The 27,361-nt window shown below is 39.4% G+C and overlaps 1 protein-coding gene across 5 annotated transcripts in view; it reads right to left on the bottom strand.

Moving 5' to 3' along the window:
* LOC106086820 (uncharacterized) overlaps window positions 1-27,361 on the bottom strand; it is a 739,645-nt gene that overhangs the window by 145,605 nt on the left and 566,679 nt on the right. For 3 of the 5 annotated variants that reach the window (XM_059363919.1, XM_059363920.1, XM_059363921.1), the window contains exon 8: window positions 13,224-13,330. The exons of the other annotated variants lie outside the window; for them this stretch is intronic. In XM_059363919.1, coding sequence (XP_059219902.1) covers window positions 13,224-13,330 — 107 coding nt within the window. The remainder of the gene's footprint in view (window positions 1-13,223; window positions 13,331-27,361) is intronic. 5 annotated transcript variants of the gene reach the window in all.

The following is a 27,361-nucleotide window of genomic DNA, read 5'->3' as shown; positions in this document are numbered from 1 at the left end:
AAGACTTGTGTTATGACTTCCAACATCCGTACTAAATAGGATTCTAGTTGGTCTATAAATTGATTTCGCTCCCATATAAAACGATCCCCTGATTTAACTTCTTGAGCCCCTAGAAGCCTCAATTTTCATCCGATTTGGCAGAAATTTGGAACAAAGACTTGTGTTATGACTTGCAACATCCATGCTAAGTATGATCCTAGTGGGTCTATAAACTGATGTCGCCCCCATATAAAACGATCCCCAGATTTAACTTCTTGAGCCCCTAGAAGCCCCAACTTTCATCCGATTTGGCTGAAATTTGGAACAAAGACATGTATTATCACTTCCAACATCCATTCTTAATACGATCCTAGTCGGTCTATCAACTTGTATAGGCCCCATATACTCCGATCCCCCGGGTTTTTGATAAACTAAGTAGTCTTTGGATTAAAGTTTTAAAAAATATGCTAAAGAATTGTGTAAATCCTCTTTGTAAATTAAACCCTTTGAGCATTTCGAAATTTCTATCGATGCGATTAGGCATTGAATGCTAATAGGAAACTCCTTCAGAAGCGTTTTTCATTCGCTTTGCTTATTGTTGTAGCCTTTATTATTATTTTTGCATATGTGCCTTTGTATGTTGTTGAAAATACTGCCGTATTTGCTGTTGTATTAGTATGGCTGCTGGTACTATACTTGTTATTGTTCGTCCTTAATGAACTTATACTCATGCAGACACACACACACACGCGGATCAAACATTCTCAACAAAGGATTGTTATTAAATTTGGTGGTTATATTTTCTCTCTCTCACACACACACACACAAACGCACACAAACTTACATATCGAATGTCTAGAAATCGAACAAATGACCGAGTTCATGTCCTCTATAAAATTGATGTGTTGTTATATCCCCATGGCTACTATTGCACAGTGCAGCATACATACAAACATTAGTGTTTATATGGATGTGTACACGCCAGAGCGTTGCTGTTATTATGGAAAATGTCAATAGAATTTGATATACTTCAAATATGCATATCTATGTGTGTGGGGATGTAAATGCACTTGCTGTCAAGCATATGGCTATGGGGTATTCCATACAAAATACATATCATTTGCAAAGTAAGGAAACGGAATTGTGAGGATAACAAGCATAAAATACGGAAAATTTATAACAAATTTATTTTGTGAGTTAATTTTTTTTTATACCCTCCACCATAAAATGGGGGTGTACTAATTTCGTCATTCTGTTTGTAACACCTCAAAATATACCTCCGTCCGTCCGTTTGTCCGTCCGTCCGTCTGTCTGTCGAAAGCACGCTAACTTTCGAAGGAGTTAAGCTAGCCGCTTGAAATTTCACACAAATACTTTTTATTAGTGTGGGTCGGTTGGGATTGTAAATGGGCCAAATCGGTCCATGTTTTGATATAGCTGCCATATAAACCGATCTTGGGTTTTGCCTTCTTGAGCCTCTAGAGGGCGCAATTCTTATCCGATTGGAGTGAAATTTTGCACGACGTGTTTCGCTATGACTTTCAATAACTGTACCAAGTTTGGTTCAAATCGGTCCATAACCTGATATAGCTTCGATACAAACCGATCTTGGGTCTTGACATCTTGAGCCTCTAGAGGGCGCAATTCTTGTCGGATTTGACTGAAATTTTGCACGTGGTGCTTTGGTACCTTTTCCAATAACCATGTTAAGTGTGATTCAAATCGGTTCGTAATCTGGTATAGCTGTCATATAAACCGATCTTGGATCTTGACTTCTTGAGCCTCTGGAGGGCGCAATTCTTATCCGATTTGGCTGAAATTTTGCATGAGGTGTTTTATTATGACTTCCAATAACTGTGCTAAGTATGGCGCAAATCGGTACATAACCTGATATAGCTGCCATACAAACCGATCTGGGATCTTGACTTCTTGAGCCTCTAGAGGGCGCAATTCTCATCCGATTTGGCTGAAATTTTACATGATGTGTTTTGTTGTGACTTCCTAAAACTGTGCTAAGTATGGCGCAAATCGGTACATAACCTGATATAGCTGCCATACAAACCGATCTGGGATCTTGACTTCTTGAGCCTCTAGAGGGCGTAATATTTGTCCAAATTGACAGAAATTTAGCACCTAGTGTTTTGGTATCTTTTCCAATAACTGTGTTAAGTATAATTCAAATCGGTTTGTAATCTGGTATAGCTGCCATATAAACCGATCTTGAATCTTGACTTCTTGATCCTCTAGAGGGCGCAATTCTCATCCGATTTGGTTGAAATTTTGCATGACATGTTTTATTATGACTTTCAATAACTGTGCTAAGTATGGCGCAAATCGCAACATAACCTGATGTAGCTGCCATACAAACCGATCTGGGATTTTGATTTCTTGAGCCTCTAGAGGGCGCAATTCTCATACGATTTGGAAGAAATTTTGTACAACGGCTTCTCTCATGACCTTCATCATACGTGTCTAATATGGTCTGAATCGATCAATAGCTTGATACAGCTCCCATATAAACCGATCTCCCGATTTTGCTTCTTGCGCCCCTACAAGGGGCAATTCTAATCCAAATGAACTGAAATATTACACAATAGCATATTCTTATTCAATATTCTTTGTTTGCCTAAAAAGAGATAATGCGCATAGAATTCGACAAATACGATCCATGGTGGAGGGTATATAAGATTGTTTTAATTCCCTTGTTGTCTTGTGACAAAACATTAAGGTATAGCCATAAACTCTTTTTTTTTCAAATAAAAATTCTAAGAAATCGCTCATATGTAGCTAAATAGCTATAATAGCTTCTCGATTTCCGCCGTTATCAAAATATCGCAACAATCCCCAAAAGCGCACTTTAAACTATCCAAACGCATGATGATGGCCTACCATCAATGGCACCAAGTGCATGATGCCAGAACAACACAACACACAGTACGCAGCGTAAAATTATTAAGAAAAGACGATGGAGAAACATACAGTCTCTGATTATATGCATAGTATGATTGCACTATCATACGCATTTTGACAGTGAACACAATAATGCGTGTATATGTGTGTGTGTGTGTGTGTTTGAATGTGCGTATGAATGCTTGACAAGATAAACAATTGAGTGCATTGAACACTCACAAAAACACTGAACACAACGCGAGTATATTTATTCATGTGCCACCATAAACTACTTCGAGCTACAGCTGAACTCCATCAGCAGCAAAGACCAGCTAAGGGAGAACTCAGGCAAGCGCGCGCACACCACCATGAAAAAAAAATTTTGTGTGATTGGTGATATGTTAAGTCACTGCTATAAACAGTAAAAGCAGCATATGATGACGACGAAGGGAGTGTAGCTGCCTTTGTCCTCTATTTTTTGCAACTGCAACTAGTGACGTTGGTATTATGTCTGCATAGCATGTGCATGTTATCTGCATGCCGGTGTGTGTATGCGTGTGACATGCTCTACGTCTGCAGTTGTCGAATACAATGGATGTCAATGAAAATTTATTACATTCAAATGCAGATGTGAAACGAAAATGCCAAAACCAAGCGGAAACCATTGCATGTTGTAGTAGAAGTTGTAGTTGGTTCTTACAATGCGTGTCCTAGTGTATAGACACACATACCAACGTATAAGCATTATATTATACGATGTATAATACTATAATAGGTAAATTTATATATAGCCTGGAAAATATACAAAACTTAATGCCAAAGTGTTCAGGTCCAAAAAAATTTAATTTCTTAGTTTATAAGATATAAGAAAAGAAATATAAAACAGTTTGGCATCCCCCTAAATTGCTTCTGGATCCCATCTTAGGCACCGTAGCACATATGTGCTACGTGGTGGCCACCGTAGCACAGATGTTATCACATATGTTATCATATCCGCATATGGCGCTGAACGCCTGAAAATTTTGCTGGGGAGGGAATAATCACCCTTCCTAATGCAAGGCCACCGTAGCGCAGAGGTTACGATGTCCGCCTTTGAAGCTGAACGCCTGGGATCGATTCCTGTTGAGAACATCAGAAAACATTTTTCAACATTGTTTATCCCCTCCTAATGCTGGCGATAATTGTGAGGTACCTTACCATGTAAAAATTGCTCCCTGAAGAAGTGTCGCTCTGCGGCACGCCTTTCGAACTCGGCTATATAAAAATTAGGCACCTTATCATTGATCTTAAACTTGAATCGGATAGCACTCATTGATATGTGAGAATTTTGACCCTGTTCCTTATGGAATGTTCAAGGGCAAATTTGCATTTGCATGCTGGCGACATTTCTGACATACTATGTTCATGTAAAAACTTCCCCACAAAGGGGTCGCCGTTCGGACACGGCTATAAATGTGAGGTCATTCATCATTGAGCATAAACTTGTATGGGAATAATTTGACTGTGCCCATAAAATCCATTGATATGAGAGAAGTTTGTCCCTGTTCCTCAATGGAATGTTCATAGAGAGTTCATTACCTCCATATAAACCCATTCCCTGATATGATTTTCTTACCCCTAAAAAGTTTTTATACACACCACCATAAGATGGGGGTATACTAATCTAGTCTTTCCGTTTGGAACACCTCGAAATATTGATCTTTGACCCCATACAGTTTTCGACCTCATAAAGCCATGTTCGTTCGTCCATCCGTCTGTCGAAATGACGATAGCGGTCGAATGCGTGAAAATTTGTTACAAATACTTCTTAATGTTGAAGATCGTTAGGGGTTTTAAATGGGCCATATCGATTCAGATGTGGATATAGCCCCCATATAAATCGATCCTCCAATTTGACTTCTTGAGCCCTTAGAAGCCTCAGCTTTCATCCGATTTAGCTAAAATTTGGAACATAGCTGCATTCACGGTAAATGAGCGTTCTTTTTCTTCAAAAAACAAAGTACAACTTACGAATTACGGCAAAAACGAGTCTGTGAGGATGAATTTCAAGGCGAGCGGGGAAGGCACGCTGCTTAACAACAAATGAGCTGCCGTTAGAAGAGAAGCTCTCGAAGGCGAAGGATCGCTGCTACCTAGACCAGAGCAAGATGGTAAATGACTGGAGAGAAGAAACAAACTCGAGGACCTTTCCCCTCTACCAGATGAGCCCCCTCTCGAACCCCTCTCCACCCAACTCACCGCTCTTAAGGTTTTTCAAATAACTAAGTTTCTCTGGCGCACCCTTTCTATGCCTGAAATTCGCTTTATAAACAAAATTTTAAGAATATCCTGATTCCCCGCCCAGTTCAGATTATTTAAAGCTTCTCTGACAAAGATGACAAGCAAATCAAAATTATGTCTGGTAAAACAGATGATGATGACGATGATTACGAGTATGTTGCACTCAACTTCGCTATCAAATATGAGTACACAATGACTGGCAAGACATACCAATTGCTGTGATTTACATCAACAATATTTGTATGCACGCCTTTGCATTTTTCATGAAGGCGATGTGTCAGTTTGCTTCAATAACTCAATTGACTGATGTTATTCTCTGCAGCTTACTTTTGTGATATTCAGAATATAAAACAAACGGCACATGTGGATTAAAGATTCAAAGATCCAAACAAAACTCAAATATGTTTTTTTTGCAAAGATGCGATTTTAAGCTTGTCTTAAAGTAATGAATTTTAGCAAAATGTATTGAGACGTAGAGGAAATTGGGTAGATGGTATATTTAGAAAAGGAAATATGAGTCGCATTGACCGTTTAAGTTCTCAAGAAGGAAACAGCAGGTTTTTTATTAACGCAAAGACCGAACACACGACAGAGGGCTTGAAAGGGTATTGTAAAGCCCTAGGTAGGTTTAAGCATGAGACGAGGAAGATAAAGAGGAGATCCTGGTCGGTTTTCTGTGAAGAGATGATTGGTTGCGCAAAGTGCTTTCGAAAGATTATTGTATGACAAGCTCGCAGAAAAGAGGAACTGGACTTACACCATAGGAGCCTCTACGGAACATCACAATATAAGCAGCGATGAGGAGTATATAAAGTGGGTGATTCAGGCAATTTTATTTATTTGTACTTGTAGGGCAAATTTGGCATATGGAAAGACGTCACTCCATATTAAGGTGCAATCAATAGTGCCCTTTTGGATATGAAAGGAGCATTTAACAACGTTGAGGTAGGGGCGATAATCGCCACCCTGGACCGTACGGGGGGTTCACCTGAATATCTCCCAGCTATAACGCAAGAATATCAAGTAATATTTCGGAGAAAGTGTGATCAGAAAGTAAATGAGAAGGAGAACACCTTAAAGCTAAGGTAGTTTTGACGATTCTCCTTCTGCATCCTCAAAATATACAAAGTCCTATTAGATCTCTAGAAAAATTGGTATGAAGTAATACGAAAGGTCGAGACTTCTTTTAGATTGAAAACTATCTAGGGGGATATTAAATAACGTGGAGATTTGCTATAGTCGGCGACCTGCACCGGTTTACCAAGGCAGATTTCGCAGATAGTGTCGTCAGAAGGTGGATGACACAGGTAGGTTAGGTTGAAAAGAGGCAGCGGAAATTAATCCGCCCCATTCCACCATGGACATACACCTAAGCCAGTAATCGGCTTATTGTGCACTCTAAATACTAAAAAGTAACCTCAAAAAAGAACATTTAAGGTAAGAATTCCGAACGGCTTGCCGCAGTGCGACACCTCTTTTGGGAGAAATTTTTACATGGCAAAGTACCTCATAAATGTCGCCAGCGTTAGGAGGGGAAAACGACCGCTGAAAATTTTTTCTGATGGTCTCGCCAAGATACGAACCCAGTCGTTCGGCGGACATGCTAACCTCTGCGCTACGGTGGGCTCCATGATGTGACACTTCGAATTAAATTTCCTGTCCAAAATCACTCCAAAGTATTTGACCTTGTCAGACATTGAAAACGTTCTATTGAGGAATCGTGGTGCGTCAAATTGGTCCACCTTCGTCTTTCTCAGTATAGCATAGAGACCCCTAGGTTTACCCCAGTCGTATGCCATCTGCAAGACACTTTCGGCCCTTCTGCATAGCTGATTCCCATTCTTACCTCGTAGAAGCATTCGTCTGAGTAGCAGACGGGTCAAATCCTTCCTCCGTCATCTTCTGTAATATATTATTTATGGTGGCCAGCCATAGGAGTGGCGATAAAATGCCTCCTTTTTGGCGTGCCTTGTGGAACTTTTTAAATTTATGTCTTGGGACCCAGAATTTATCCACCTGTTCCTTAGCGTATGGTTTATCCAGTCTTAGAACCCGGTCAATCCGGTACTGGTCTAAGGATTGGATCTGTGTGTCGGTCCGCGCATTGTTAAAAGCCTCCTCCATGTGAATCTATACCGCATCGAAGGATTCTTTTACTTTATGGACCACCTCGTAGAGGGCAGTCGCCACCAACCTTCTCTTGACATAGGCACGCTGTTTATATTTGAATGGTATCCACAATACTTTCAATGGCTTTAAATAGAAAGGACCTAAGGCTTATAGGAATGTATTATCACCAATTCTCTGGAACCTCAGGATAAACAAAGACTGACTGAATCCCAACAAGTATTGTAAAAATGTTCTTAGTTCGGCCCGGGCGAGTCTTATGTATCCTCCACCATGGATCGCATATGTCACGCCTATTACATAGAAAAACACTAGTCATAGAAAAACACCACTTACAAAATTTCAGGCAAATCGAGTAATAATTGCGCCATCCACTCGCTCAAGAAGTCAAACTTTGAGATCGGTTTATATGGCAGCTATATCAGGTTTTATACCGATTTAGACTATTCTTGGAGCAGTTGTTGAAAGTCATACCAAACCAAACCAACATATGCAAAATTTCAACCATATTGGATAAGAATTGCGCCATGTAGAAGCCCAAGAAGTCTAATCGTGAGATCAGACCTTACTTGATACAGTTGTTGGAAGTCGAAATAAAACACTTCATGCAAAATTTCGGCCAAATCGGATAAGAATTGCGCCCTCTAAAAGCTCAAGAAGTCAAGACCCAAGTTCGGCTTATATGGAAGCTATAACAGATTATGGATCGATTTAAACCATACTTAGCACAGTTGTTGGAAGTCATAACACAACACGTTATGCCAAATTCCAGCCAAATAGGATAGAAATTGCGCCCTCTAGAGGCTCAAGAAGTCTAATCGAGAGATCGATTTATATGGCGGCTATATCAGGTTATGGACTGATGTAAGCCACACTAGGCATAGTTATTGAGATTCATAACAAAACACGTCATGCGAAATTTCAACCAAATCGGATAATAATTGCGCCCTCTAGAATCTAAAGAAGTCAAGACCCACGAACGGTTTATATGGCAGCTATATCAGTTTATCAACTGATATAGACCATACCTAGCACAGTTGTTGAATGTCATAAAAAAACGCCATGCGAAATTTCAGCCAAATTAGATAATAATTGCGCCCTCTGGAGTCTAAAGAAGTTAAGACCCACGATCGGTTTAAACGGCAGAACATGGACCGATAGGGCCCATTTACAATCCCAACCGACCTACACTAATAAGAAATATTTGTGCAAAATTTCAAGCGCCTAGCTTCACTGCTTCGAAAATTAGCGTGCTTTCCACGGACGGACGGACGGACATGGCTAGGTTGACGGCTAGATCGACTTAAAGTGGCCCCCCATCCTATGGTGGAGGGTATAATAAAAACGGCATAGAATAAACGTCGTATTCGGAGAATGAAGTGCTTCTAATCTAAGGCAAGTTTCAGAGAGATCATGGAAAGTTCTCCAGGGATACTGTCGCATTGACTTCCAAGGACTCCCGTTTTTGGACAGGATCAATCTCCCCAATGAGGCAATACAACTTCCTTCAATAAATTTTGTTATTCAAAATAGCAAAAAAGTTTGCTAAAACACAGATTGTTTAAATCTTTAACAATAGTTTTCAACTTTGATTTTTGTTTCAGCATAATTGATCAAAAATGTTCACAATCGGCAGAATTGTAAAGAAATTTTCAATTGTATTTTAGTTAAGTGTGCCCACTTATAACCACAAAATAAACTGAACAGCATACACCATACTTTTCAACAGTAAGCTAGTTAATTTTAAACTGCCAACATTTTGCTATAACAGCAAAACTATTGCTGCAATAGCTGCAAAATTAACTACATGGAGTCAGCGGACAGTGTATGCTATTATCATCAGACTTTTTTCTATGAATGTAGTCCTAGTCCTCGTTTCAAAATTTTCCTGGAAAAGGAATGCGGAAAAAACAAGCCGATGTGCGTTTTCCACTACTGTAGGGGATTGTTTAATGGGAAGTGAGGAGTTATACACAGATAATTTTTTAGACATATGTGACCATTGTTAGACCTGAAATAGGGTGTATGGTGAGAGGACTGTAGATAGGAAGACTTAATTTTTTGGATCTGTGCCTCCAAGGATAAGGGAACTTGGCATGCTGAAATAGCACTAGTGCGACCAAAATTCCTTTACGCAAATGAAATGCTGGAAAGTTATTAATCGCCTTTGAAACTAAAGATTTATATGGCGGTTCTCCAGCCATTGGACTTGAATGTTAAAAATCCCTTAGTAAGCTCATGACATTGGGCTGACTGGGGTTCCTAGACATGCGGCATTCCGCGAAATGAGAAGCCAGGCGAATATGGCAGGAGGGAATCGTCCAAGACGAGCCAACCAGCCCTTAGTTTGTTGAACTTCTTCACGTAGTGGAGGAGATAGCCAGTGCGTAGTTGGAGGCTGTTATGACTGGTCTGAGAGTCCAATGTCTAAGACTCATTTAGACAATTTTAAGTTCATTGTGATACCACAGTAGCGACAGACAAAGGCTTCTGGCGGGAATCAAACCCACGACCCCTGCACTGGTAATACAAGCACCCTACCAACTCGGCTACCGAGGCACCCCCAATGTTATGTACAATAAATTTCGTTTTTGGGTCAAAAAATTTTTTTTAATTACTGGAACACACAAAAAACAAAAATCGTCATAACTTAAAATTATGTTATACCTTACATCTCAAGGATGACTTCGATGTAAACGATCTGACGTATTCTGTTATTGCTATTTACATACATGCAGTTACTTCAATTTAATCATTAACTAAAAATCACCCTAAAACTATGCTTCATATTAGGAAAAACCAACGTCAGATTTGTAAAATTTATTAAAACCCCGTTTACACTGCTCATTAAATCCGGATGTAAGGCTCCCTCAGTTGATTTTATAATGGAAAAGCAGGTGATCGAGCCATTACATCCGGATTTAAAGAGCAGTCTAAACGGGGTTTAATATACTCAACATACCCATAAATCTTTTATATAAAAATGAAATTATTGCGCTTTGTTTGTTTGTTTATTTGTTACTACTTGGTACCAAATTTTTTTTTAAATCCGAAGGGGGAGCGGACCCTCCCCCATACCCCAATTTTCAAAAACGCCAGATCTAGGAGATGCGTGCACCAATTTAAGCTAAATTGTTTATGCCACCCTATGGTACCCCAAAACCACGAAATTGGTAAAAATATTTGGGGGCAAATAACCTGGGGGGGACGCCCCATCCCAAAATCCACCCGAGCGGACATGTGTACCAATTGTGACAATATGTGTATCAAATGAAAGGTATTTGGGAGTTGACTACGAATCTGGTATGCACAATTAGGACAGAGTCTGGGACCGGACCACCAACTAAAAGGGGTGGGCCAATAGGACGAGTTGTTCGATCGGGATATATTTCGAATCTAATGTCGGTATAAGGATTCAAGTATCTGGGTCACGTCCTACCTTTATGCAGGACAGTAGATCGCGACAATAAAAGATGATTGTCGTTTGATTCTTAGCGTCGGAGGGACCGATCGTCTCCTCCCAATAAATGCAACGCCAAACTGTCATAACCAAGAATTGTATTGTACTCAAAGGACGTGTCAGAGGGCAATTCCCCTCCCCCTATCCTAGGGAAAAAGGGGAATTAAAAATAATATATGAATAGTATGGAATAATATATGGAGGTCGATCAGGATAAAATAGAACAGAAATAAAAGGTCTTTGGTAGTAAGCTACACTTTTCACCCTCAAATGAGGATGAATACAGGAGGATCTGCGGATCTTTAAGAATATGGTATCCCAAGTGGTCGATTTGAAACATGATTTTGAATGTAGATAACCAATACAAAGAAAATAATAAGTAAGAATCTGAACGAGACCCGTACCGCTGAACGTCTTGATAAAAATTGCAAATTTTGGCCATGAACATTCCACGGAGGAATAGGGGCAAACTTCTCACATATCAATGAGTCCAATCAATCAGTCCGATTCAAGTTTAAGCTTTATGATAAGCGGCCTCCTTTTTATAGCCGAGTCCGAACCGCGTCCCGCAGTGCGACACCTCTTTGGAGAGAAGTTTTACATGGCTAAGGACCTCACAAATTTCGCCAGCATTAGGAGGGAAAACCACCGCTAAAAAATTTTTCTGATGGTCTCGCCAAGATTCGACCCCAGGCGTTTAGGAGTCATAGGCGGACATGCTAACCTATGCGCTACGGTAGCCTCCCATATCTTGATAGCCTCCTTCAAAATGCTTGACATTATGGGCCTCAAATAAAATCGTGCTCTAGCACGATGTTGATATTACTTCAGGGTCCGCCTCTAAACTCCCTTCAAATTAGTCATGATTGCCTACTATGGCGATAAATAATAGGTATTTGATAGTAGAAAACTAATTTGATATCAAATTTTAAGGCCAAATGCTTGGGGGTCCTGTCACTCCATAAGCTCTCCCTAAACCAATAGCAATTGGGTCTCAAATTAAAGAAAATTGAGAGTAGAGCACGATGCTGCTATTTTTTCAGGACTAAGTACGTGGGTGGCCGTCTAACCCTGCCTACCCCTCAAACTGGACATATTTGTGGATTATGACAAAAAGGGGCTGAAATCTGTATCTGTTTCATGACCAAGTGTGTCAGGGACGTCCCACCTCATAAACTCCCCCTAAACCGCACATATATCCCGACTTTAGCAATATGTAGCTCCAATGTGATTTTTGGGAGTGGAGTGTGATAAACTTGACATCCACTTTCGGGGCAAAGAGTTTGGCTACTCCAATCCAACACCAAATCCAAGAGAATAAAGTAGATCTAGCATTCAAACTTTAATGGGCGGACCCTCCCCTTACCCTATTTTCAAATTTGGTTTGTTTATAATAACTCAAAACAGAAATTTGATATAATTATTTAAGGTGGGATGTCTAGGGCGGTCGCCCCAGTTCCATAGCCCGCCAAATGAAAATATTTACCAATAATGACAATATTAGACTCAAACGAAAGGTATTTGAAACTAGACCACGAATCTATTGGGTTGCCCAAAAATTAATTGCGGATTTTTTAAAAGAAAGTAAATGCATTTTTAATAAAACTTAGAATGAACTTTAATCAAAAATACTTTTTTTACACTTTTTTTCTAAAGCAAGCTAAAAGTAACAGCTGATAGCTGACAGAAGAAAGAATGCAATTACAGAGTCACAAGCTGTGAAAAAATTTGTCAACGCCGACTACATGAAAAATCCGCAATTACTTTTTGGCAACCCAATAATACAGGGGGTCCACCTCATCTCAAAAAACTCTACTATATCGGACATATTCACCGTCCGTAGCAATATAAGACTTAAATGAAAGAAATTTGGGAGTAGAGCACCAATATGATATCCCCATTGAAGCTAAAAATCTAAATCTAATCTAAAAGAAGAAATTACTTACTTTAGAGGAAAGTAAGCTTAAAGAGCCCGGTTTCTAAGACAAAAGCAAACACTACACTCAACTCGCTACATGCTGCATGTAGAACACCCTAAACCATTTGACAAATCTTGTGGAAATATTCTAGACAGACAAGAAATCGCACAATTTTTAAGTTCTTTGCTATGTCATTCCCCAGATTTGAGCTAATCATAGCCCTTTATTCTCGGCAGTACTTCAAGCATTTTATGGCCCTACTCTTATCAAAATCAAGTAATTGGGTAATCTTAAAAATCTAAGGTTCTCTTAAAATAACTTCATAGCATAAATCACAGAAAACTTTTCTGCTTTTGGTCAAATATTATTATTCAATGTTTAAATTGTAAGAAATATGCATGAAAAAGCTTAAAAATATAAAATATATACATATCCCCCCAAAAGTATTCTTCATTTTTTAGGCCCCCTCATGTAGGCAACATTAAATTTACATTTTTTAAAGCATTACTTACTCATTTACTTATGTCTACAAAAAAAAAAAAAAAAAACATAAATAACTCTACACTTACCTCTCTCTTCCATGGTTTCACCCTCATAGGTGCGGTGGGTTGGCAAATCGCTGCCGGTGGTAAAATCTTCATTAAAAGCTGGTGTTTTATGGTGCTTGGTGCTAGAGCTACAACGTGATACAGAGTGCAAAAGTGATGGTGGTGGTGGTGAGTGCCATTTGAGGTATTTAAGGTGCATCGTTGGCGTTAATTACACATATTTGTATGTATATTTATAGAGAGAGAGAGAAAAAAAAAACCAAAAGATTGCAGTGCATACAAGTAAAGAGTGAGGAGAAAAGAAAACATAAATTAACCATTGCATACACACACACATATAGAAATTTGCAAGTGATAAAGTTTTAAAAATAAACAATCAGTGTTTGTTTTGTTATCAAATAACCCCAAGACATTTCTCTACCGGACACCAGAGAAATGCCATATATGAAGGAGCAAAGCCGTGCCGAAGGTAAGAGAAATTCTATGTATGCTTAATACGCTCATTTGTTGCCTCTCATTAAATATGAATTAAATTATTTATAATGGCTTTAAATTTATGACAAGTGCGCCTGTGATATGTTTGTCAGCATTGTCATTATCTATAAACCATTAAAATGCCTTAGAAACTCTTGATGGCTCCATTTTGCATAGGTAATTTGCATGTGTCATTCTGTTGTTTTGATCGGATTTGCAGGATATTTATTTCAAATGGACATTTCCTGTCATTTACCCTTAACATCCGGTGTTAAATATGCCTTCTGGAGTTTTTCCAAGATGCTGGCATTTGATGTTATAAAATATTCATCTATCTAAACATAGCATGGATGGAAGATTACTCTAAGGATATGTGTAGTAATACTTGTTTGCACACAATAATTATTGTTATCATATACGTTTTAATTGTATATGGGGAAAGGTTATTGTTGTCATACTAAATTTGTATAAGGGTGAAGTGAAAATTTTGTTTAAGTAAGTTAACAATCATGGGTCTTTTATTTGTATACAGAAGCTCAGATTATGTGCTTGTTCTATTGTTATTGAGCTACAGTTTTAAAAAAGGAGAAAAAAATCGTAATGAAATTTTTGTCTCAATTTGACATCTTGAACCCCTGGAAGCCGTAATTGTTATACGATTTGGCTGATCTTTCTGCTTTTCAACAACCGTAGCAAGTACGGTCCTAATCCGTCCATAATCTGGTAAAGCTCCCATACAAGCGTGTCTGCCGATTTGACATCTTCGTTTCACAAAAGTCGGATAGAAAATGAGCATTTTGTGGTATCAGAAAGTAAAATCGGAAGTTCGGCATGTATGGGACCTATTCCAAAATGTGGAATAGGTCCCCAAGTACGGCCCTAATCCGTCCATAATCTGATAAAGCTCCCATACAAGCGTGTCTGCCGATTTGACATCTTCGTTTCACATAAGTCGAATAGAAAATGAGCATTTTGTGGTATCAGAAAGTAAAATCGGAAGTTCGGCATGTAATGGACCTATTCCAAAATGTGGACCTATATGGTCTATTTTTGGCCCTAAGTCTTTTATAATACCAACCACTATCTGTGCCAACAACAATGGGAGGCCACCGAAGCGCAGAGGTTAGCATGTCCGCCTATGACGTTGAATGCCTGGGTTCGAATCCTGGCGAGACCATCAATAAAAAATTTCAGCTGTGGTTTTCACCTCCTAATGCCGGCAACATTTGTGAGGTACTATGCCACGTAAAAATTCTCGCTGCGGCACCCCGTTCGGACCCGACTATAAAATGACGTCCCCTTATCATTGAGCTTAAACTTGAATCGGACTGCACTCATTGATATGTGAGAAGTTTGCTCCTGTTCCTTAGTGGAATGTTCATGGGCAAAATTTGTATTTGTATCTGTGCCAACTTCCATCCACCTATGTTGGCTTCTTCTACTATTGGCCAACTTTACTATGAACTCATGACACGACGCTGTCGGTATCATTCTATGATTCAATACAAAAACATTTTGTTCACTTTGAGGTGTTTGAGTTCGCCAACAATAGCATTTATTAACCAGCCCATGCCAGTATAGTGTGGGACAGTCCAGTGCAACTCATGTAGAGAAGACGACTAGAATTGGGAACAGATGCAGTGCCAGACCTGTACTTATTTAGAAGCTTAATATGGAAAAAGATTGAAGACTATGAAAGGGACACACAATTTTTATCATAGACCTTCAGAAGTCATTCCTACACACATTGATATGAGAGAAGTATCACCTCTGCGAGGGACACACAATTTTTATCATAGACCTTAAGAAGTCATTCCTACACACATTGATCTGAGAGAAGTATCCGCTCTGCGCCTTAATGCAATTTTTAAGGCAAAAAATTTGCAAGCGTTCTAAGCGCCTCGATCGTCTGCGCTCACGGTTTCGGTTACGGTGGCGCCGATGTAGATAAAGTTGCTGACTATCTCAAAGTTGTGGTTCCCAACTTTCTCCACTATCTTTATCTGCTCGGTTGCACAAGGCGTTTTGGGAATTGAAACCATCCACTACATCTTATCCCCATTTTTGCTGACTGTGTTTCGATTCTTTTCAGTGACCGACCTATTATGTCGATGTCCTCGGCATACGTGAGTAGCATGTGTTCTCTTGTGATTAGTGTGCCATACCTAATCACATCTGCATCTCATATAATCTTCTCCAGCAGGATATTAAAGAAATCACACGATAGGCTGTCTCCTTGTCTGAAACCTCCATTGGTATTGAATGGTTCGGAGAGATTCCTTCTTATTCTTAGGGAGGAACGTGTATCAGCAAGTGCCATCCGGCAGGATCTTATTAATTTTGCAGGCATTCCAAACTCCGACATGACTTGAAATACCATTGAACGTAAAGGAGAATCGAAGGCGGCTTTGTAGTCAACAAAGAGATGATAGGTGTTGATTTGTCCTTCTCGGGTCTTTTCCAGGATTTGGCGCAGTGTGAGTATCTGGTTCAGGGTTGATTTACCAGGTCTAAGCCCGCTTTGATAGGGCCCAATTATCTTATTTACTTTCGGTTTTAATCTTTCATACAATACGCTTAAGAGTATCTTATACGCTATGTGGAGGAGAGTTATTCCTCTGTAGTTGGCACATTCCGTCTTGTCTCCTTTTTTGTGTGCGGGACATAGTATGCTGAGGTTCCAATTATCGTTTATGCGTTCTTTTATCCAAATTGCGCACACAAGCTGATGCACACGCCTTATCAGCGTGTCGCCTCCGGTATTAAATAGTTCAGAGGGTAACCCGTCGGCTCCTGCAGCCTTGTTGTTCTTCAGTCGGATCACTGCTACTTGGACCTCATTGTGATTAGGAGGTAAACATTCTATACCATCGTCAGGAATTGGTTCTGCGATATCTTCTTCGCCGCCATCGTCGGACACTAGCAGTTGGGCAAAATGATTTTTCCATATTCTCAGCATGCTATCTGTGTTAGTTACCAGATTTCCTTTTTTTTTCCAGGTGGATGTGCCTGCACCAAAGCCATCGGATTAATGTTTAATTCTTTGGTAGAATTTCCGGACTTCATTCTGACTCCTGTACATCTCAATTCGCTCACCCTCACGTCTTTCCATTTCCTTTTTCTTTTTGCGGAATAGACGTTTCTATATTCCGCATTCTTGGCTTCTGATATCTGTTCAGTTCTGTTCTGACTCCTGTTCATCTCAATTCGCTCACACTCACGTCTTTCCATTTCCTTTTTCTTTCTTCGAAATAGATGTTTCTCCACTTCTCCACCGATACATTTCTTTAATCTGTCGTTGCTACAGATTGCATTCTTGCTCTATATGCCACATTCTTGGCTTTAGTATCATCTCGACACTCTTGGTCGTACCATGGGTTTTTAGGGGGAGGCTTCCGGTACCCAAGTATGAATTTCGCGGCCTTTTTTTAAACGGAGTGGGGAATTGATTACCACTGCTCCGTTATATCATCCGAGTGGAGTATGCCGTTGCCATTTGTTGTGTTTGCAGCTTTTCAAGCTGTCCAGCTTCCGTGCAGCGCAGATTGTACTTTCCACGCCATATTCAAACGGGTGCGAACCTTTGCTGCAACAAGGCAGTGATCCGAATTTATATTTGCTCCATGAATCGATCGTACGCTGGATGAATGCCTTCCATCTATCACAACGTGATCAATTTGATTTCTCGTGTTTTGATCGGGTGACAGCCATGTGGCTTTGTGAATATTTTTATGTTGAAATCTGGTGCTGCTAAATACCATGTTGTTTGCCGCAGTGAAATATATAAGCCTCAACCCATTATCGGACGTTATCTCGTGGAGGCTAAACTTTCCGACTGTTGGACCAAAGATGTTTTTCTTCCCTATTATACCCTCCACCATAGGATGGGGGTATACTAATTTCGTCATTCTCTTTGTAACACCTTGAAATATGCGTCTTAGACCCCATAAAGTATATATTCTTGATCGTCCTGACATTTACAGTCGAACTATCCATGTCCATCCGTCTGTCAGTCGAAAGCACGCTACCTTTTGAAGGAGTAAAGCTAGCCGCTTGAAATTTTGCACAAGTACTTCTTATTAGTGTAGGTCAGATGAGATTGTAAATGGGCCAAATCGGTCCATGTTTTGATATAGCTGTCATATAAACCGATCTTGGGTCTTGACTTCTTGAGCCGCTAGAGGGCGCAAATTTCGTCCGATTTGACTGACATTTTGCACGACGTGTTTTGATATCACTTCCAACAATTTGGCTGTAATTTTGCACGTGGTGTATTGGTATCACTTCCAACATTTGTGCGAAGTAAGGTCCAAATCGGTCCATAACTATACCAGGTTATGGACCATATATAAACATATATCATATAAACAGATCTTGGATCTGAATTCTTGAGCCACTGGAGGGCGCAATTCTCACCCGAATTGGCTGAAATTTTGCATGAGGTGTTTCGATATGACTTCCATAAACTGTGATGAGTATGGCGCAAATCGATACACAACCTGATATAGCTGCCATATAAACCGATCAGTGATATTGACTTCTTTAGCCTCTAGAGGGCGCAATTCTCATCCGATTAGGGAGACATTTTGTACAACGGCTTCTCTCATAACTTTCAACATACATGTATAAAATGGTTTGAATCGATCAATAGCTTGATACAGCTCCCATATAAACCGATCTCCCGATTTTGCATTTTGAGCCGCTAATCGGACTATAACTTGATATAGCTGCTCCTCCTCTTCGTCTTTACTTATTATTCTTTGTTTGCCTAACAAGAGATACTGCGCAAAGAACTCGACAGATGCCATCCATCCATGCCATATTAGATTCGGCCCGGCCGAACTAAGCACGCTGTTACTTGTTATACCCTCCACCATAAGATGGGGGGTATACTAATTTCGTCATTCTGATTGTAACTACTCGAAATATTCGTCTGAGACCCCATAAAGTATATATATTATTGATCGTCGTGAAATTTTATGTCGATCTAGCCGTGTCCGTCCGTCTGTCCGTCCGTCCGTCTGTCTGTCGAAAGCACGCTAACTTCCGAAGGAGTAAAGCTAGCCGCTTGAAATTTTGCACAAATACTTCTTATTAGTGTAGGTCGGTTGGTATTGTAAATGGGCCATATCGGTCCATGTTTTTGAAATAGCTGCCATATAAACCGATCTTGGGTCTTGACTTCTTGAGCCCCTAGAGTGCGCAATTCTTATCCGATTGGAATGAATTTTTGCACGACGTGTTTTGTTACGATATCCAACTGTGCCAAGTATGGTTCAAATCGGTTCATAACCTTATATAGCTGTCATATAAACCGATCTTGGGTCTTGACTTCTTGAGCCTCTAGAGGTCGCAATTTTTATCCGATTTGCCTGAAATTTTGTACGACGAATTCTCTCATGACCATTAACATACGTGTTAATTATGGTCTGAATTGGTCTATAGGCCAATACAGCTCCCATATAAATCGATCTCTCTATTTTACTTCTTGAGCCCACAAAGGGCGCAATTCTTATTCGAATTGGCTGACATTTTACACGGGTCTCCAACATATAATTTAATTGTGGTCCAAACCGGACCATATCTTGGTATCGCTCTAATAGCAGAGCAAATCTTTTCTTATATCCTTTTTTGCCTAAGAAGAGATGCCGGGAAAAGAACTCGACAAATGCGATCCATGGTGGAGGGTATATAAGATTCGGCCCGGCCAAACTTAACACGCTTTTACTTGTTTTTACATTAAAATCTCCCAGAACGATTTTAATATAATGGGCGGGGCAGCGGTCATAGTCTGTCTCTCTCTTTAAAATACCCTTGGTCTGCTCGTCCTTGTCTTCCGTCGTATCATGACCACAAGTTAGGCTGCTGTTGAAGAATTTGGATTTTATGCGGATTGTGGCTATCCTCTCATCCACTGAAGTAACCACAAATCCACAGCCAAATTCATGGCTTGAGTTATGGCAACTATAGTATAGTTCGTCAACGTTTGGTGTTGTTGTGAAGCCATTCCCAGTCTATCGCATTTCCTGTAAGGCGGTCATATCTGCCTTGTACTTCTCTAATAGATTTGCCAGTGCGTATACTGGACCTTCTCTATAGAGATTGCGGACAATCTAGGTGAAGATCCGTAAATCATGATCTCTTTTTCGTTTGCGTGGGTCGTCAACGTTAGGGGGTCCGTTCTTACAATTTCTTTGTTTCTCAAAGGGTTGCTGGCCTAGCCGCCCAATTGCATGGGTTTTGAAGGATCGCACATGTACCCCTCGTTGTAGCGAGCCTCTTGCTTAAAGATCGGACGCTCGCCGCCAACCGCCTGGGAACAAACGCTGATGTTGGCCATTGGTTATTTGAAGGCGCCAATAACTCGCCTTGTCATCTCGAGTATCATTGGCACCCAGTATTTTATTAAGTGCCAGTGCCACTTGAGTCCTTACTGAGACTCTCCTCTAGAAAATCGCTGACTGACCGTGAAAACGATGGACACCACATAAGTCGGAACTTAAAGATGCAGCCTGTGTGGTGCTGTGTGGTTATCGCGACACGGATAACTATAAGCAAAAAATTTCAAAAATAAATCAACTAAACTCCATTAAAACCAATAAGGAAGGGCAAAAGTCAGGCGGTGCCGACTGTATAATACCCTATACCTACCCTATAAATACAATATGGGACCTATATCTAATTCTGAACCAATTTTGATGGACCTTGGCGAGCAAATATGTTCAAACTGTCAAAACTACGGTTGCAAAATGTCATCATAATGGCAAATTACCCAAAATCTAACGAAAATATATATGGGAGCTATATCTAATTCTGAACCGATTTCGAGAAAAACTTCTCAGATAATGTAGTAGTCGTCGAGGAAAGCGTTGTGCACAATTTTGGCAAGATTGGTCAAACAATACGCTTGCAGTTGCTCTTGGGGTGAAAATCTGGCCACATACATATATGACAGCTATATCTAAATATGGGCCGATATCTATAAAATTCACCAGTAATATTGAGAGTCAAGAAAGAATCCCTCCGGCCAGGTTTCGAGAAAATCGGGTTACAAATGACCATTTTATTGCATTATTACTGAAAATCGGACGAACATCTATATGGGAGCTATAACTAAATCTGAAACGATTTTGACCACACTCTATGTATATTGTGGTAGTCGTCGAGGAAAGCGTTGTGCACAATTTTGGCAAGATTGGTCAATAAATGTGCTTGCAATGGCTCTGGGAGTGAAAATCGGGCGGTATATATATATGAGAGCTATATCTAAATCTGAATCGATATCTATAGGATTCACTGGTAATATCGAAAGTCGTGGAAAAATCCTTCCTGCCAAGTTTCGAGAAAATCGGGTAACAAATGACCATTTTATTGCATTATTACTGGAAATCGGACGAACATCTATATGGCAGCTATATCCCGATCTGAACCGATTTTTTCCAATTTCAATAGGCTTCGTCTCTAGGCCGAAAAACATGCCTGTACCAAATTTTAAGTCGATCGGATGAAAACTGCGACCTGTACTTTGTACACAAATTAACATGGACAGACAGACAGACGGACGGACAGACAGACAGACGGACAAAGCTACAATAAATCGAATCAGAAAGCGATTCTAAGTCCACCTTCATCCTTTAAGGTGTTACAAACTAATTCACTAAGTTATTTATAATGCCCTGTACCACACTAGTGGTGTAGGGTATAATTACATTTGCTCTTAAATCTATTACCTAACCCTTTCAGGCTACCCTTTCTTTGCCTTTTGAGTCCTGTAAACAAGTATCGAAACATTTTATATCCTGCAACAGCTTGATGGTTTACAATACTAATTGCATATTAAAAATTATATTTCATTTTCAAATATGTTTTCTAAGCTACACACTCATTAGGCAAAATTTTCAATGGCTTACAATGTGTAATTATATTTTTCAATTCACCTGTATGCACTTGTGTTTGTGAACACCAAACTGATATGTTTATTTCCAATTTAGCAACACAAATCAAAAATCATTATTAATTAAATTTCATACAAATTCATACAAATTCGAACTAAAAATTTGATTAGTTTGCAATTCCCAGAAGTCTATTGATTTTAAAATACTCAAATACAAATGAGCATACAAACAGAGCTATATATATGCAATTTTTTCTATACAGTTGTATGAAACCATCGAATATGTGTAGTTTACAGAAACTATAATAAGCAGTAGTTGGTAGGCATGGATATTATCCGGCTTTTGCTTTACTTATTTAGTTTTGGTATGATTAACTTATTGTTTGAAACAGTAAACAGGACATATGTCTATGATGAGATAAAACACAAGGTGTTTTTTTTTTATTTTTATGGTCATTACGTTTGCAAAATCTCGAAATATTGATCTAAGACTCTATAAAGTATATGACATGTAAACCGCAGAGGTTTGTAAAGCAAAAATTGACAATAGCATAACAATTGTCTTTAATTCCCTGTTTAATACCCACCAACTTAGGAAAGGTTGTATACAAATCTAATCATGACGTTTGCAACAACTCGAAATATTGATTCTTGACATGACGTTTATGCATCTGACCGTATGTGAAAACCACGATACAAATTTCCATTATTTTAGTTATATAATGATTATCATATGAATAAAAGTTTGCCCTTTATCATCATTCAATCATTTTAAAAATATAAAACACCACCTTTCACATTATACCAAATGTTTCTTTTAAAAATGAAATCATTTTAAAGCATATAAAGTCTTTGTGCTTTCACATGTGTGTATACTTCTCTATACTCATTTTTATTCTCCCCCACACACACACACACACACACACATGCCGACACACAATTATGTTTCTATGGCAATGTGCGGCTAATGTGGATTCACACAGACAAAAACAACAAACACACAGTCTCATATGAACATTGTTGCAAATACACAAAGGAATAAATTATTTTAAAAGCTTTTTAAACAGCTCAAAATATGCTTAGGGAATTATGTCTGCATTTTTATTGAAGATGAAGCAAAACAATTTCTTTCGTGAGAAAGAATTTAAAATGTTAATTTCTATACAATAAAATTAATTGAAAGTAAATAATATTGACTTACAAGTTATTATTTGTATACCACTGATAAGAGAAAGAAGTAGACATTGCTGAAAAAAAGGGTAGTGGTTTGGATACTCCATATTTGAGATACTACATATGTTTTGGTTCATAGTTTGATGGTACACCGTAACGTATGAGTGACCAAATTCAATCACATATAAATAAAATAGTGTATACGACACCGGGGCCAAGCTGCAAGTTTTTTCTGCATTGCGACGAAGTTCATTTTTGGATACATAAAGGTACGCAAATAAGCAGAATTTCAGATTTTGGAGTGAAGATCAAGCTGAAGCATTGCAAGAGCTACCAATGCATTCAGAAACAAGTAAAAGCGTGCTAAGTTCGGCCGGGCCGAATCTTATATACCCTCCACCATGGATCGCATTTGTCGAGTTCTTTTCCCGGCATCTCTTCTTAGGCAAAAAAGGATATTAGAAAAGAGTTGCTCTGCTATTAAAACGATATCAAGATATGATCCGGTTCGGACCACAATTAAATTATATGTTGGAGACCTGTGTAAAATTTCAGCCAATTCGTATAAGAATTGCGCCCATTGGGGCTCACGAAGTAAAATAGAGAGAACGATTTATATGGGATCTGTATCGGACTATAGACCGATTCAGACCATAATAAACAAGTTTGTTGATGGTCATGAGAGGATCCATCGTACAAAATTTCAGGCATATCGGATAATAATTGCGACCTCTAGGGGTCAAGAAGTCAAGATCCCAGATCGGTTTATATGGCAGCTATATCAGGTTATGAACCGATTTGAACCATACTTGGCACAGTTGTTGGGTTTCATAACAAAACACGTCGTGCGAAATTCGTGCGATTTAACGCCTTTAAACTTTTTTATACCCACCACCGAAGGATGGGGGTATATTCATTTTGTCATTCCGTTTGCAACACATAGAAATATCCACTTCCGACCCTATAAAGTATACATATTCTTGATCAGCGTAAAAATCTAAGACGATCTAGATATGTCCGTCCGTCTGTCCGTCTGTATGTTGAATTCACGCTACAGTCCTTAAAAAATAGAGATATTGAGCTGAAACTTTGCACAGATTCTTTCTTTGTCCATAAGCAGGTTAAGTTCGAAAATGGGCTATATCGGACTATATCTTGATATAGCCCACATATAGACCGATCCGCCGATTTAGGGTCTTAGGCCCATAAAAGCCACATTTATTATCCGATTTTGCTGAAATTTGGGACAATAAGTTGTGTGAGACTCTTCGATATGCTTCGTCAATTTGGCTCAGATCGGTTCGGATTGGATATAGCTGCCATATAGACCGATCCTCCGATTTGGGGTCTTAGGCCCATAAAAACCACATTTATTATCCGATTTTGCTGAAATTTGGGACAATGAGTTATGTTAGGCCCTTCGACATCCCTCGTCAATTTGGCCTAGATCGCTTCAGATTTGGATATAGCTGCCATATAGATCGATCCTCCGATTTATGGTGTTAGGCCCATAAAAGCCACATTTAATATCCGATTTTGCTGAAATTTGGGACAGTGAGTTGCGTTAGGCCCTTCGATATCATTGTTTAATTTGGTCCAGATCGGTTCAGATTTGGATATAGCTGCCATATAGACCGATTTCTTGATTTATGGTTTTGGGCCCATAAAAGGTGCATTTATTGTGCGATGTCGCCGAAATTTGGGACAGTGAGTTAAGTTAAAAATCTTGTCATATTTCTGCAATATCGCACAAATCGGTCCAGATTTGGATATAGCTGCCATATAGGCCGATATCTAGGTTTTAGGTTTTGGGGCCATAAAAGACGCATTTATTGTCCGATGTCGCTGAAATTTGGGACAGTGAGTTTGGTTAGGCTCTTCGACGTCTTTATTCAATTTGGCCTAGATCGGTGTAGATTTGAATATAGCTGCCATATAGACCGATCTCTTGATTTATGGTTTTGGGCCCATAAAAGGTGCATTTATTGTGCGATGTCGCCGAAATTTGGGACAGTGAGTTTAGTTAGTCCCCTTGACATACTTCTGCAATATCGCACAGATCGTTTCAGATTTGGATATAGCTGCCATATAGACCGATATCTAGGTTTTAGGTTTTGGGGCCATAAAAGACGCATTTATTTTCCGATGTCGCTGAAATTTGGGACAGTGAGTTGGGTTAGGCTCTTCGACGTCCTTCTTTAATTTGGCCCAGATCGGTCTAGATTTGAAAATAGCTGCCATATAAACCGATCTCTCGATTTAAGGTTTTGGGCCTATAAAAGTGGCATTTATTGTTCGATTTCGCCGAAATTTGGGACAGTGTTTTGTGTTAAACTCTTTGACATTTTTATGCAACTTGGGTCAAATAGACCGATATCTCGATTTAAAGTCTGGGCCCCATAAAAGGCGCATTTATAATCCGATTTCACTGAAATTTGACACAGTGACTTATGTTAGGCTTTTCGACATCCGTGTCGTATATGGTTCAGATCGGTTTATTTTTAGATATAGCGGGTGTACTTATTAGTATTTAGTCCGAATCGGAACATATTTTGATGTAACTGATATGGGACATAAGGTATGAAATTTTCACCGAATTTTGATGAAAGGTGGTTTACATATATACCCTCAAATAGTTTTATTGACCTATTATGACAATATGGGACTCAAATGAAATGTATTTTAGAGTAGAAACCGAATCTGATATCAAATTTTGGAGCCAAGTGTTTGGGGATACTCCCTAAAGAACACCCTAAAGTGAACTTCATTGTCGACTAGGGTAATATGGAGCTCAAATCAACGGCGTAAGAACGATTTTGATTTCTATTTTCAGGGCAAAGTGCCATCCCCAAAACACCCTCCAAACGGTTCACGTTTACCGACCATGGCAATATGGGGCTCAAATTAAAAAGATTTGGGAGTGAAGTACAAAGTTAATATCGATATTTGAGTCGAAATGTCTGCGGTGTCATCCCTCCCCTAAAAAACCCTTTTCATTATCCTAATTTTCAAAAAAGCCAGATCTCGGAGATTGGTAATGCGATTCGTTCGAAATTTTTATGCACTCTTACAGTCACCTAAAACAAAACATGGTTTTTATTGATGGCGTCGGGTGCTTCGCACATGTATACATAGATCAATCACGACAACATAGGGCTCAAATGAAAAGTGCTTGAGATAAAAAAACGAATTTGATATCCAATTGAAGAGCCATGTGTTTGGTGGTCACCCTTCCCCCAAATACCTTCCTAATCGGACGTATTTACCGACCATTGCAATGTATGACTTCTTTAAAAGCTTTTTGGGAGTATTTTTGGGACGAAGACTCTGGGGTCCACTCCACCCTCTAACAGAACTTATCTACCGATCATGCCAATATGGGGCTCATATAAAATGTATTTCAAAGTGGAACACGTAGCTTTTATTTACTTTAAGGGCCAAGTGTCTGGATGGCCAACCTACCCCCGAAATACCACGTAAACAGGAAATATTTCAAATGTAATAATGTGGGACTCAAAAGAAAGGTATTTAGGAGTAGAGTAAAAATTTGGCCGGGAACAGAGCAGGAGCAAACTTCTCACATATTTATGAGTGCTTTCCGATTCAAGTTTAAACTCAATCATAAGGGACTTTTTTATAACTAAGTCTGATCGGCGTGTCGCAGCGCGACACCTCATTGGGGAGAATTTATATGAACATGCGTGGTACCTCTCAAATTTCGCTGGCATTAAGAGGGGATAACCGATGTTTTCGATGTTCTCGCCAGTATTTGAACGCAGGCGTTCAGCGTCATAGGCGTACACGGGCTACAGTGGTACGAATCCGATTACCACATTCAGGGCGAAGTGTCCCACCCCTAAAAAGACATTAGAGAGTTAAAGGAAACGCAGCGGAACGAGCCCGTTTCGGCTAGTATTCAAATATAGCCCGATCTGAACCATACTCAGTACAGATGTCGCGGGACTAACGCAACTCACTGTGTCAGTTTCCAGAGAAATCGGTTAATAAATGCTACTTTTGTAGTCCCAACACCTTGTGGACCCAATATCCAAATATAGTCCAATCTGAATTATACCCAGTACGAATGTCAGCTGTGCCAAATTTCACCAAAATCTTGTAATAAAAGCACCGTTTATGGTGCCAATCCTTAATCGGAAGATCGGATGGACAAAAAAGATATGTGCAAAGTTCCAGCTCATTATCTTCAGCGCGATCTCAGTGGACGGACGGACGGATGTCATGGCTAGATCGTCTTAGAAATTTACGAGGATCATGTATTGTAAATGGAATGACAGAATGGATACGCCCCTGTCCTTTGGTGACGGGTATAGAAACCCCACATGGTTAAATTTTACCCTTCATAATCAATGCAGGATAACACCCAAGCAGGATAACACCCAAGCAACCCAAGCAACGGTTAGCTGTTTAATACAAAATTCTTAGCTCCTTATCTAATTTAAACAAACCCACACATACACACAAACTTCTTATCAACAGCAATTAATTTTTACTACACCAAGAGCTTCAAGAGTTTCCAAGAATTTCTTTTCAGCAATTAATGAAAAGCTATTGAAATTCACCCACTGTCTCTTCTTCTACCGAAGGCATTTGGCACATT

This window comes from Stomoxys calcitrans, chromosome 2, assembly GCF_963082655.1.
Source record: "Stomoxys calcitrans chromosome 2, idStoCalc2.1, whole genome shotgun sequence".
Lineage (NCBI taxonomy): Eukaryota > Metazoa > Arthropoda > Insecta > Diptera > Muscidae > Stomoxys > Stomoxys calcitrans.
The sequence above is the reverse complement of the archived record's forward strand: the minus strand, read 5'-3'. Positions and strand labels throughout refer to the sequence as shown.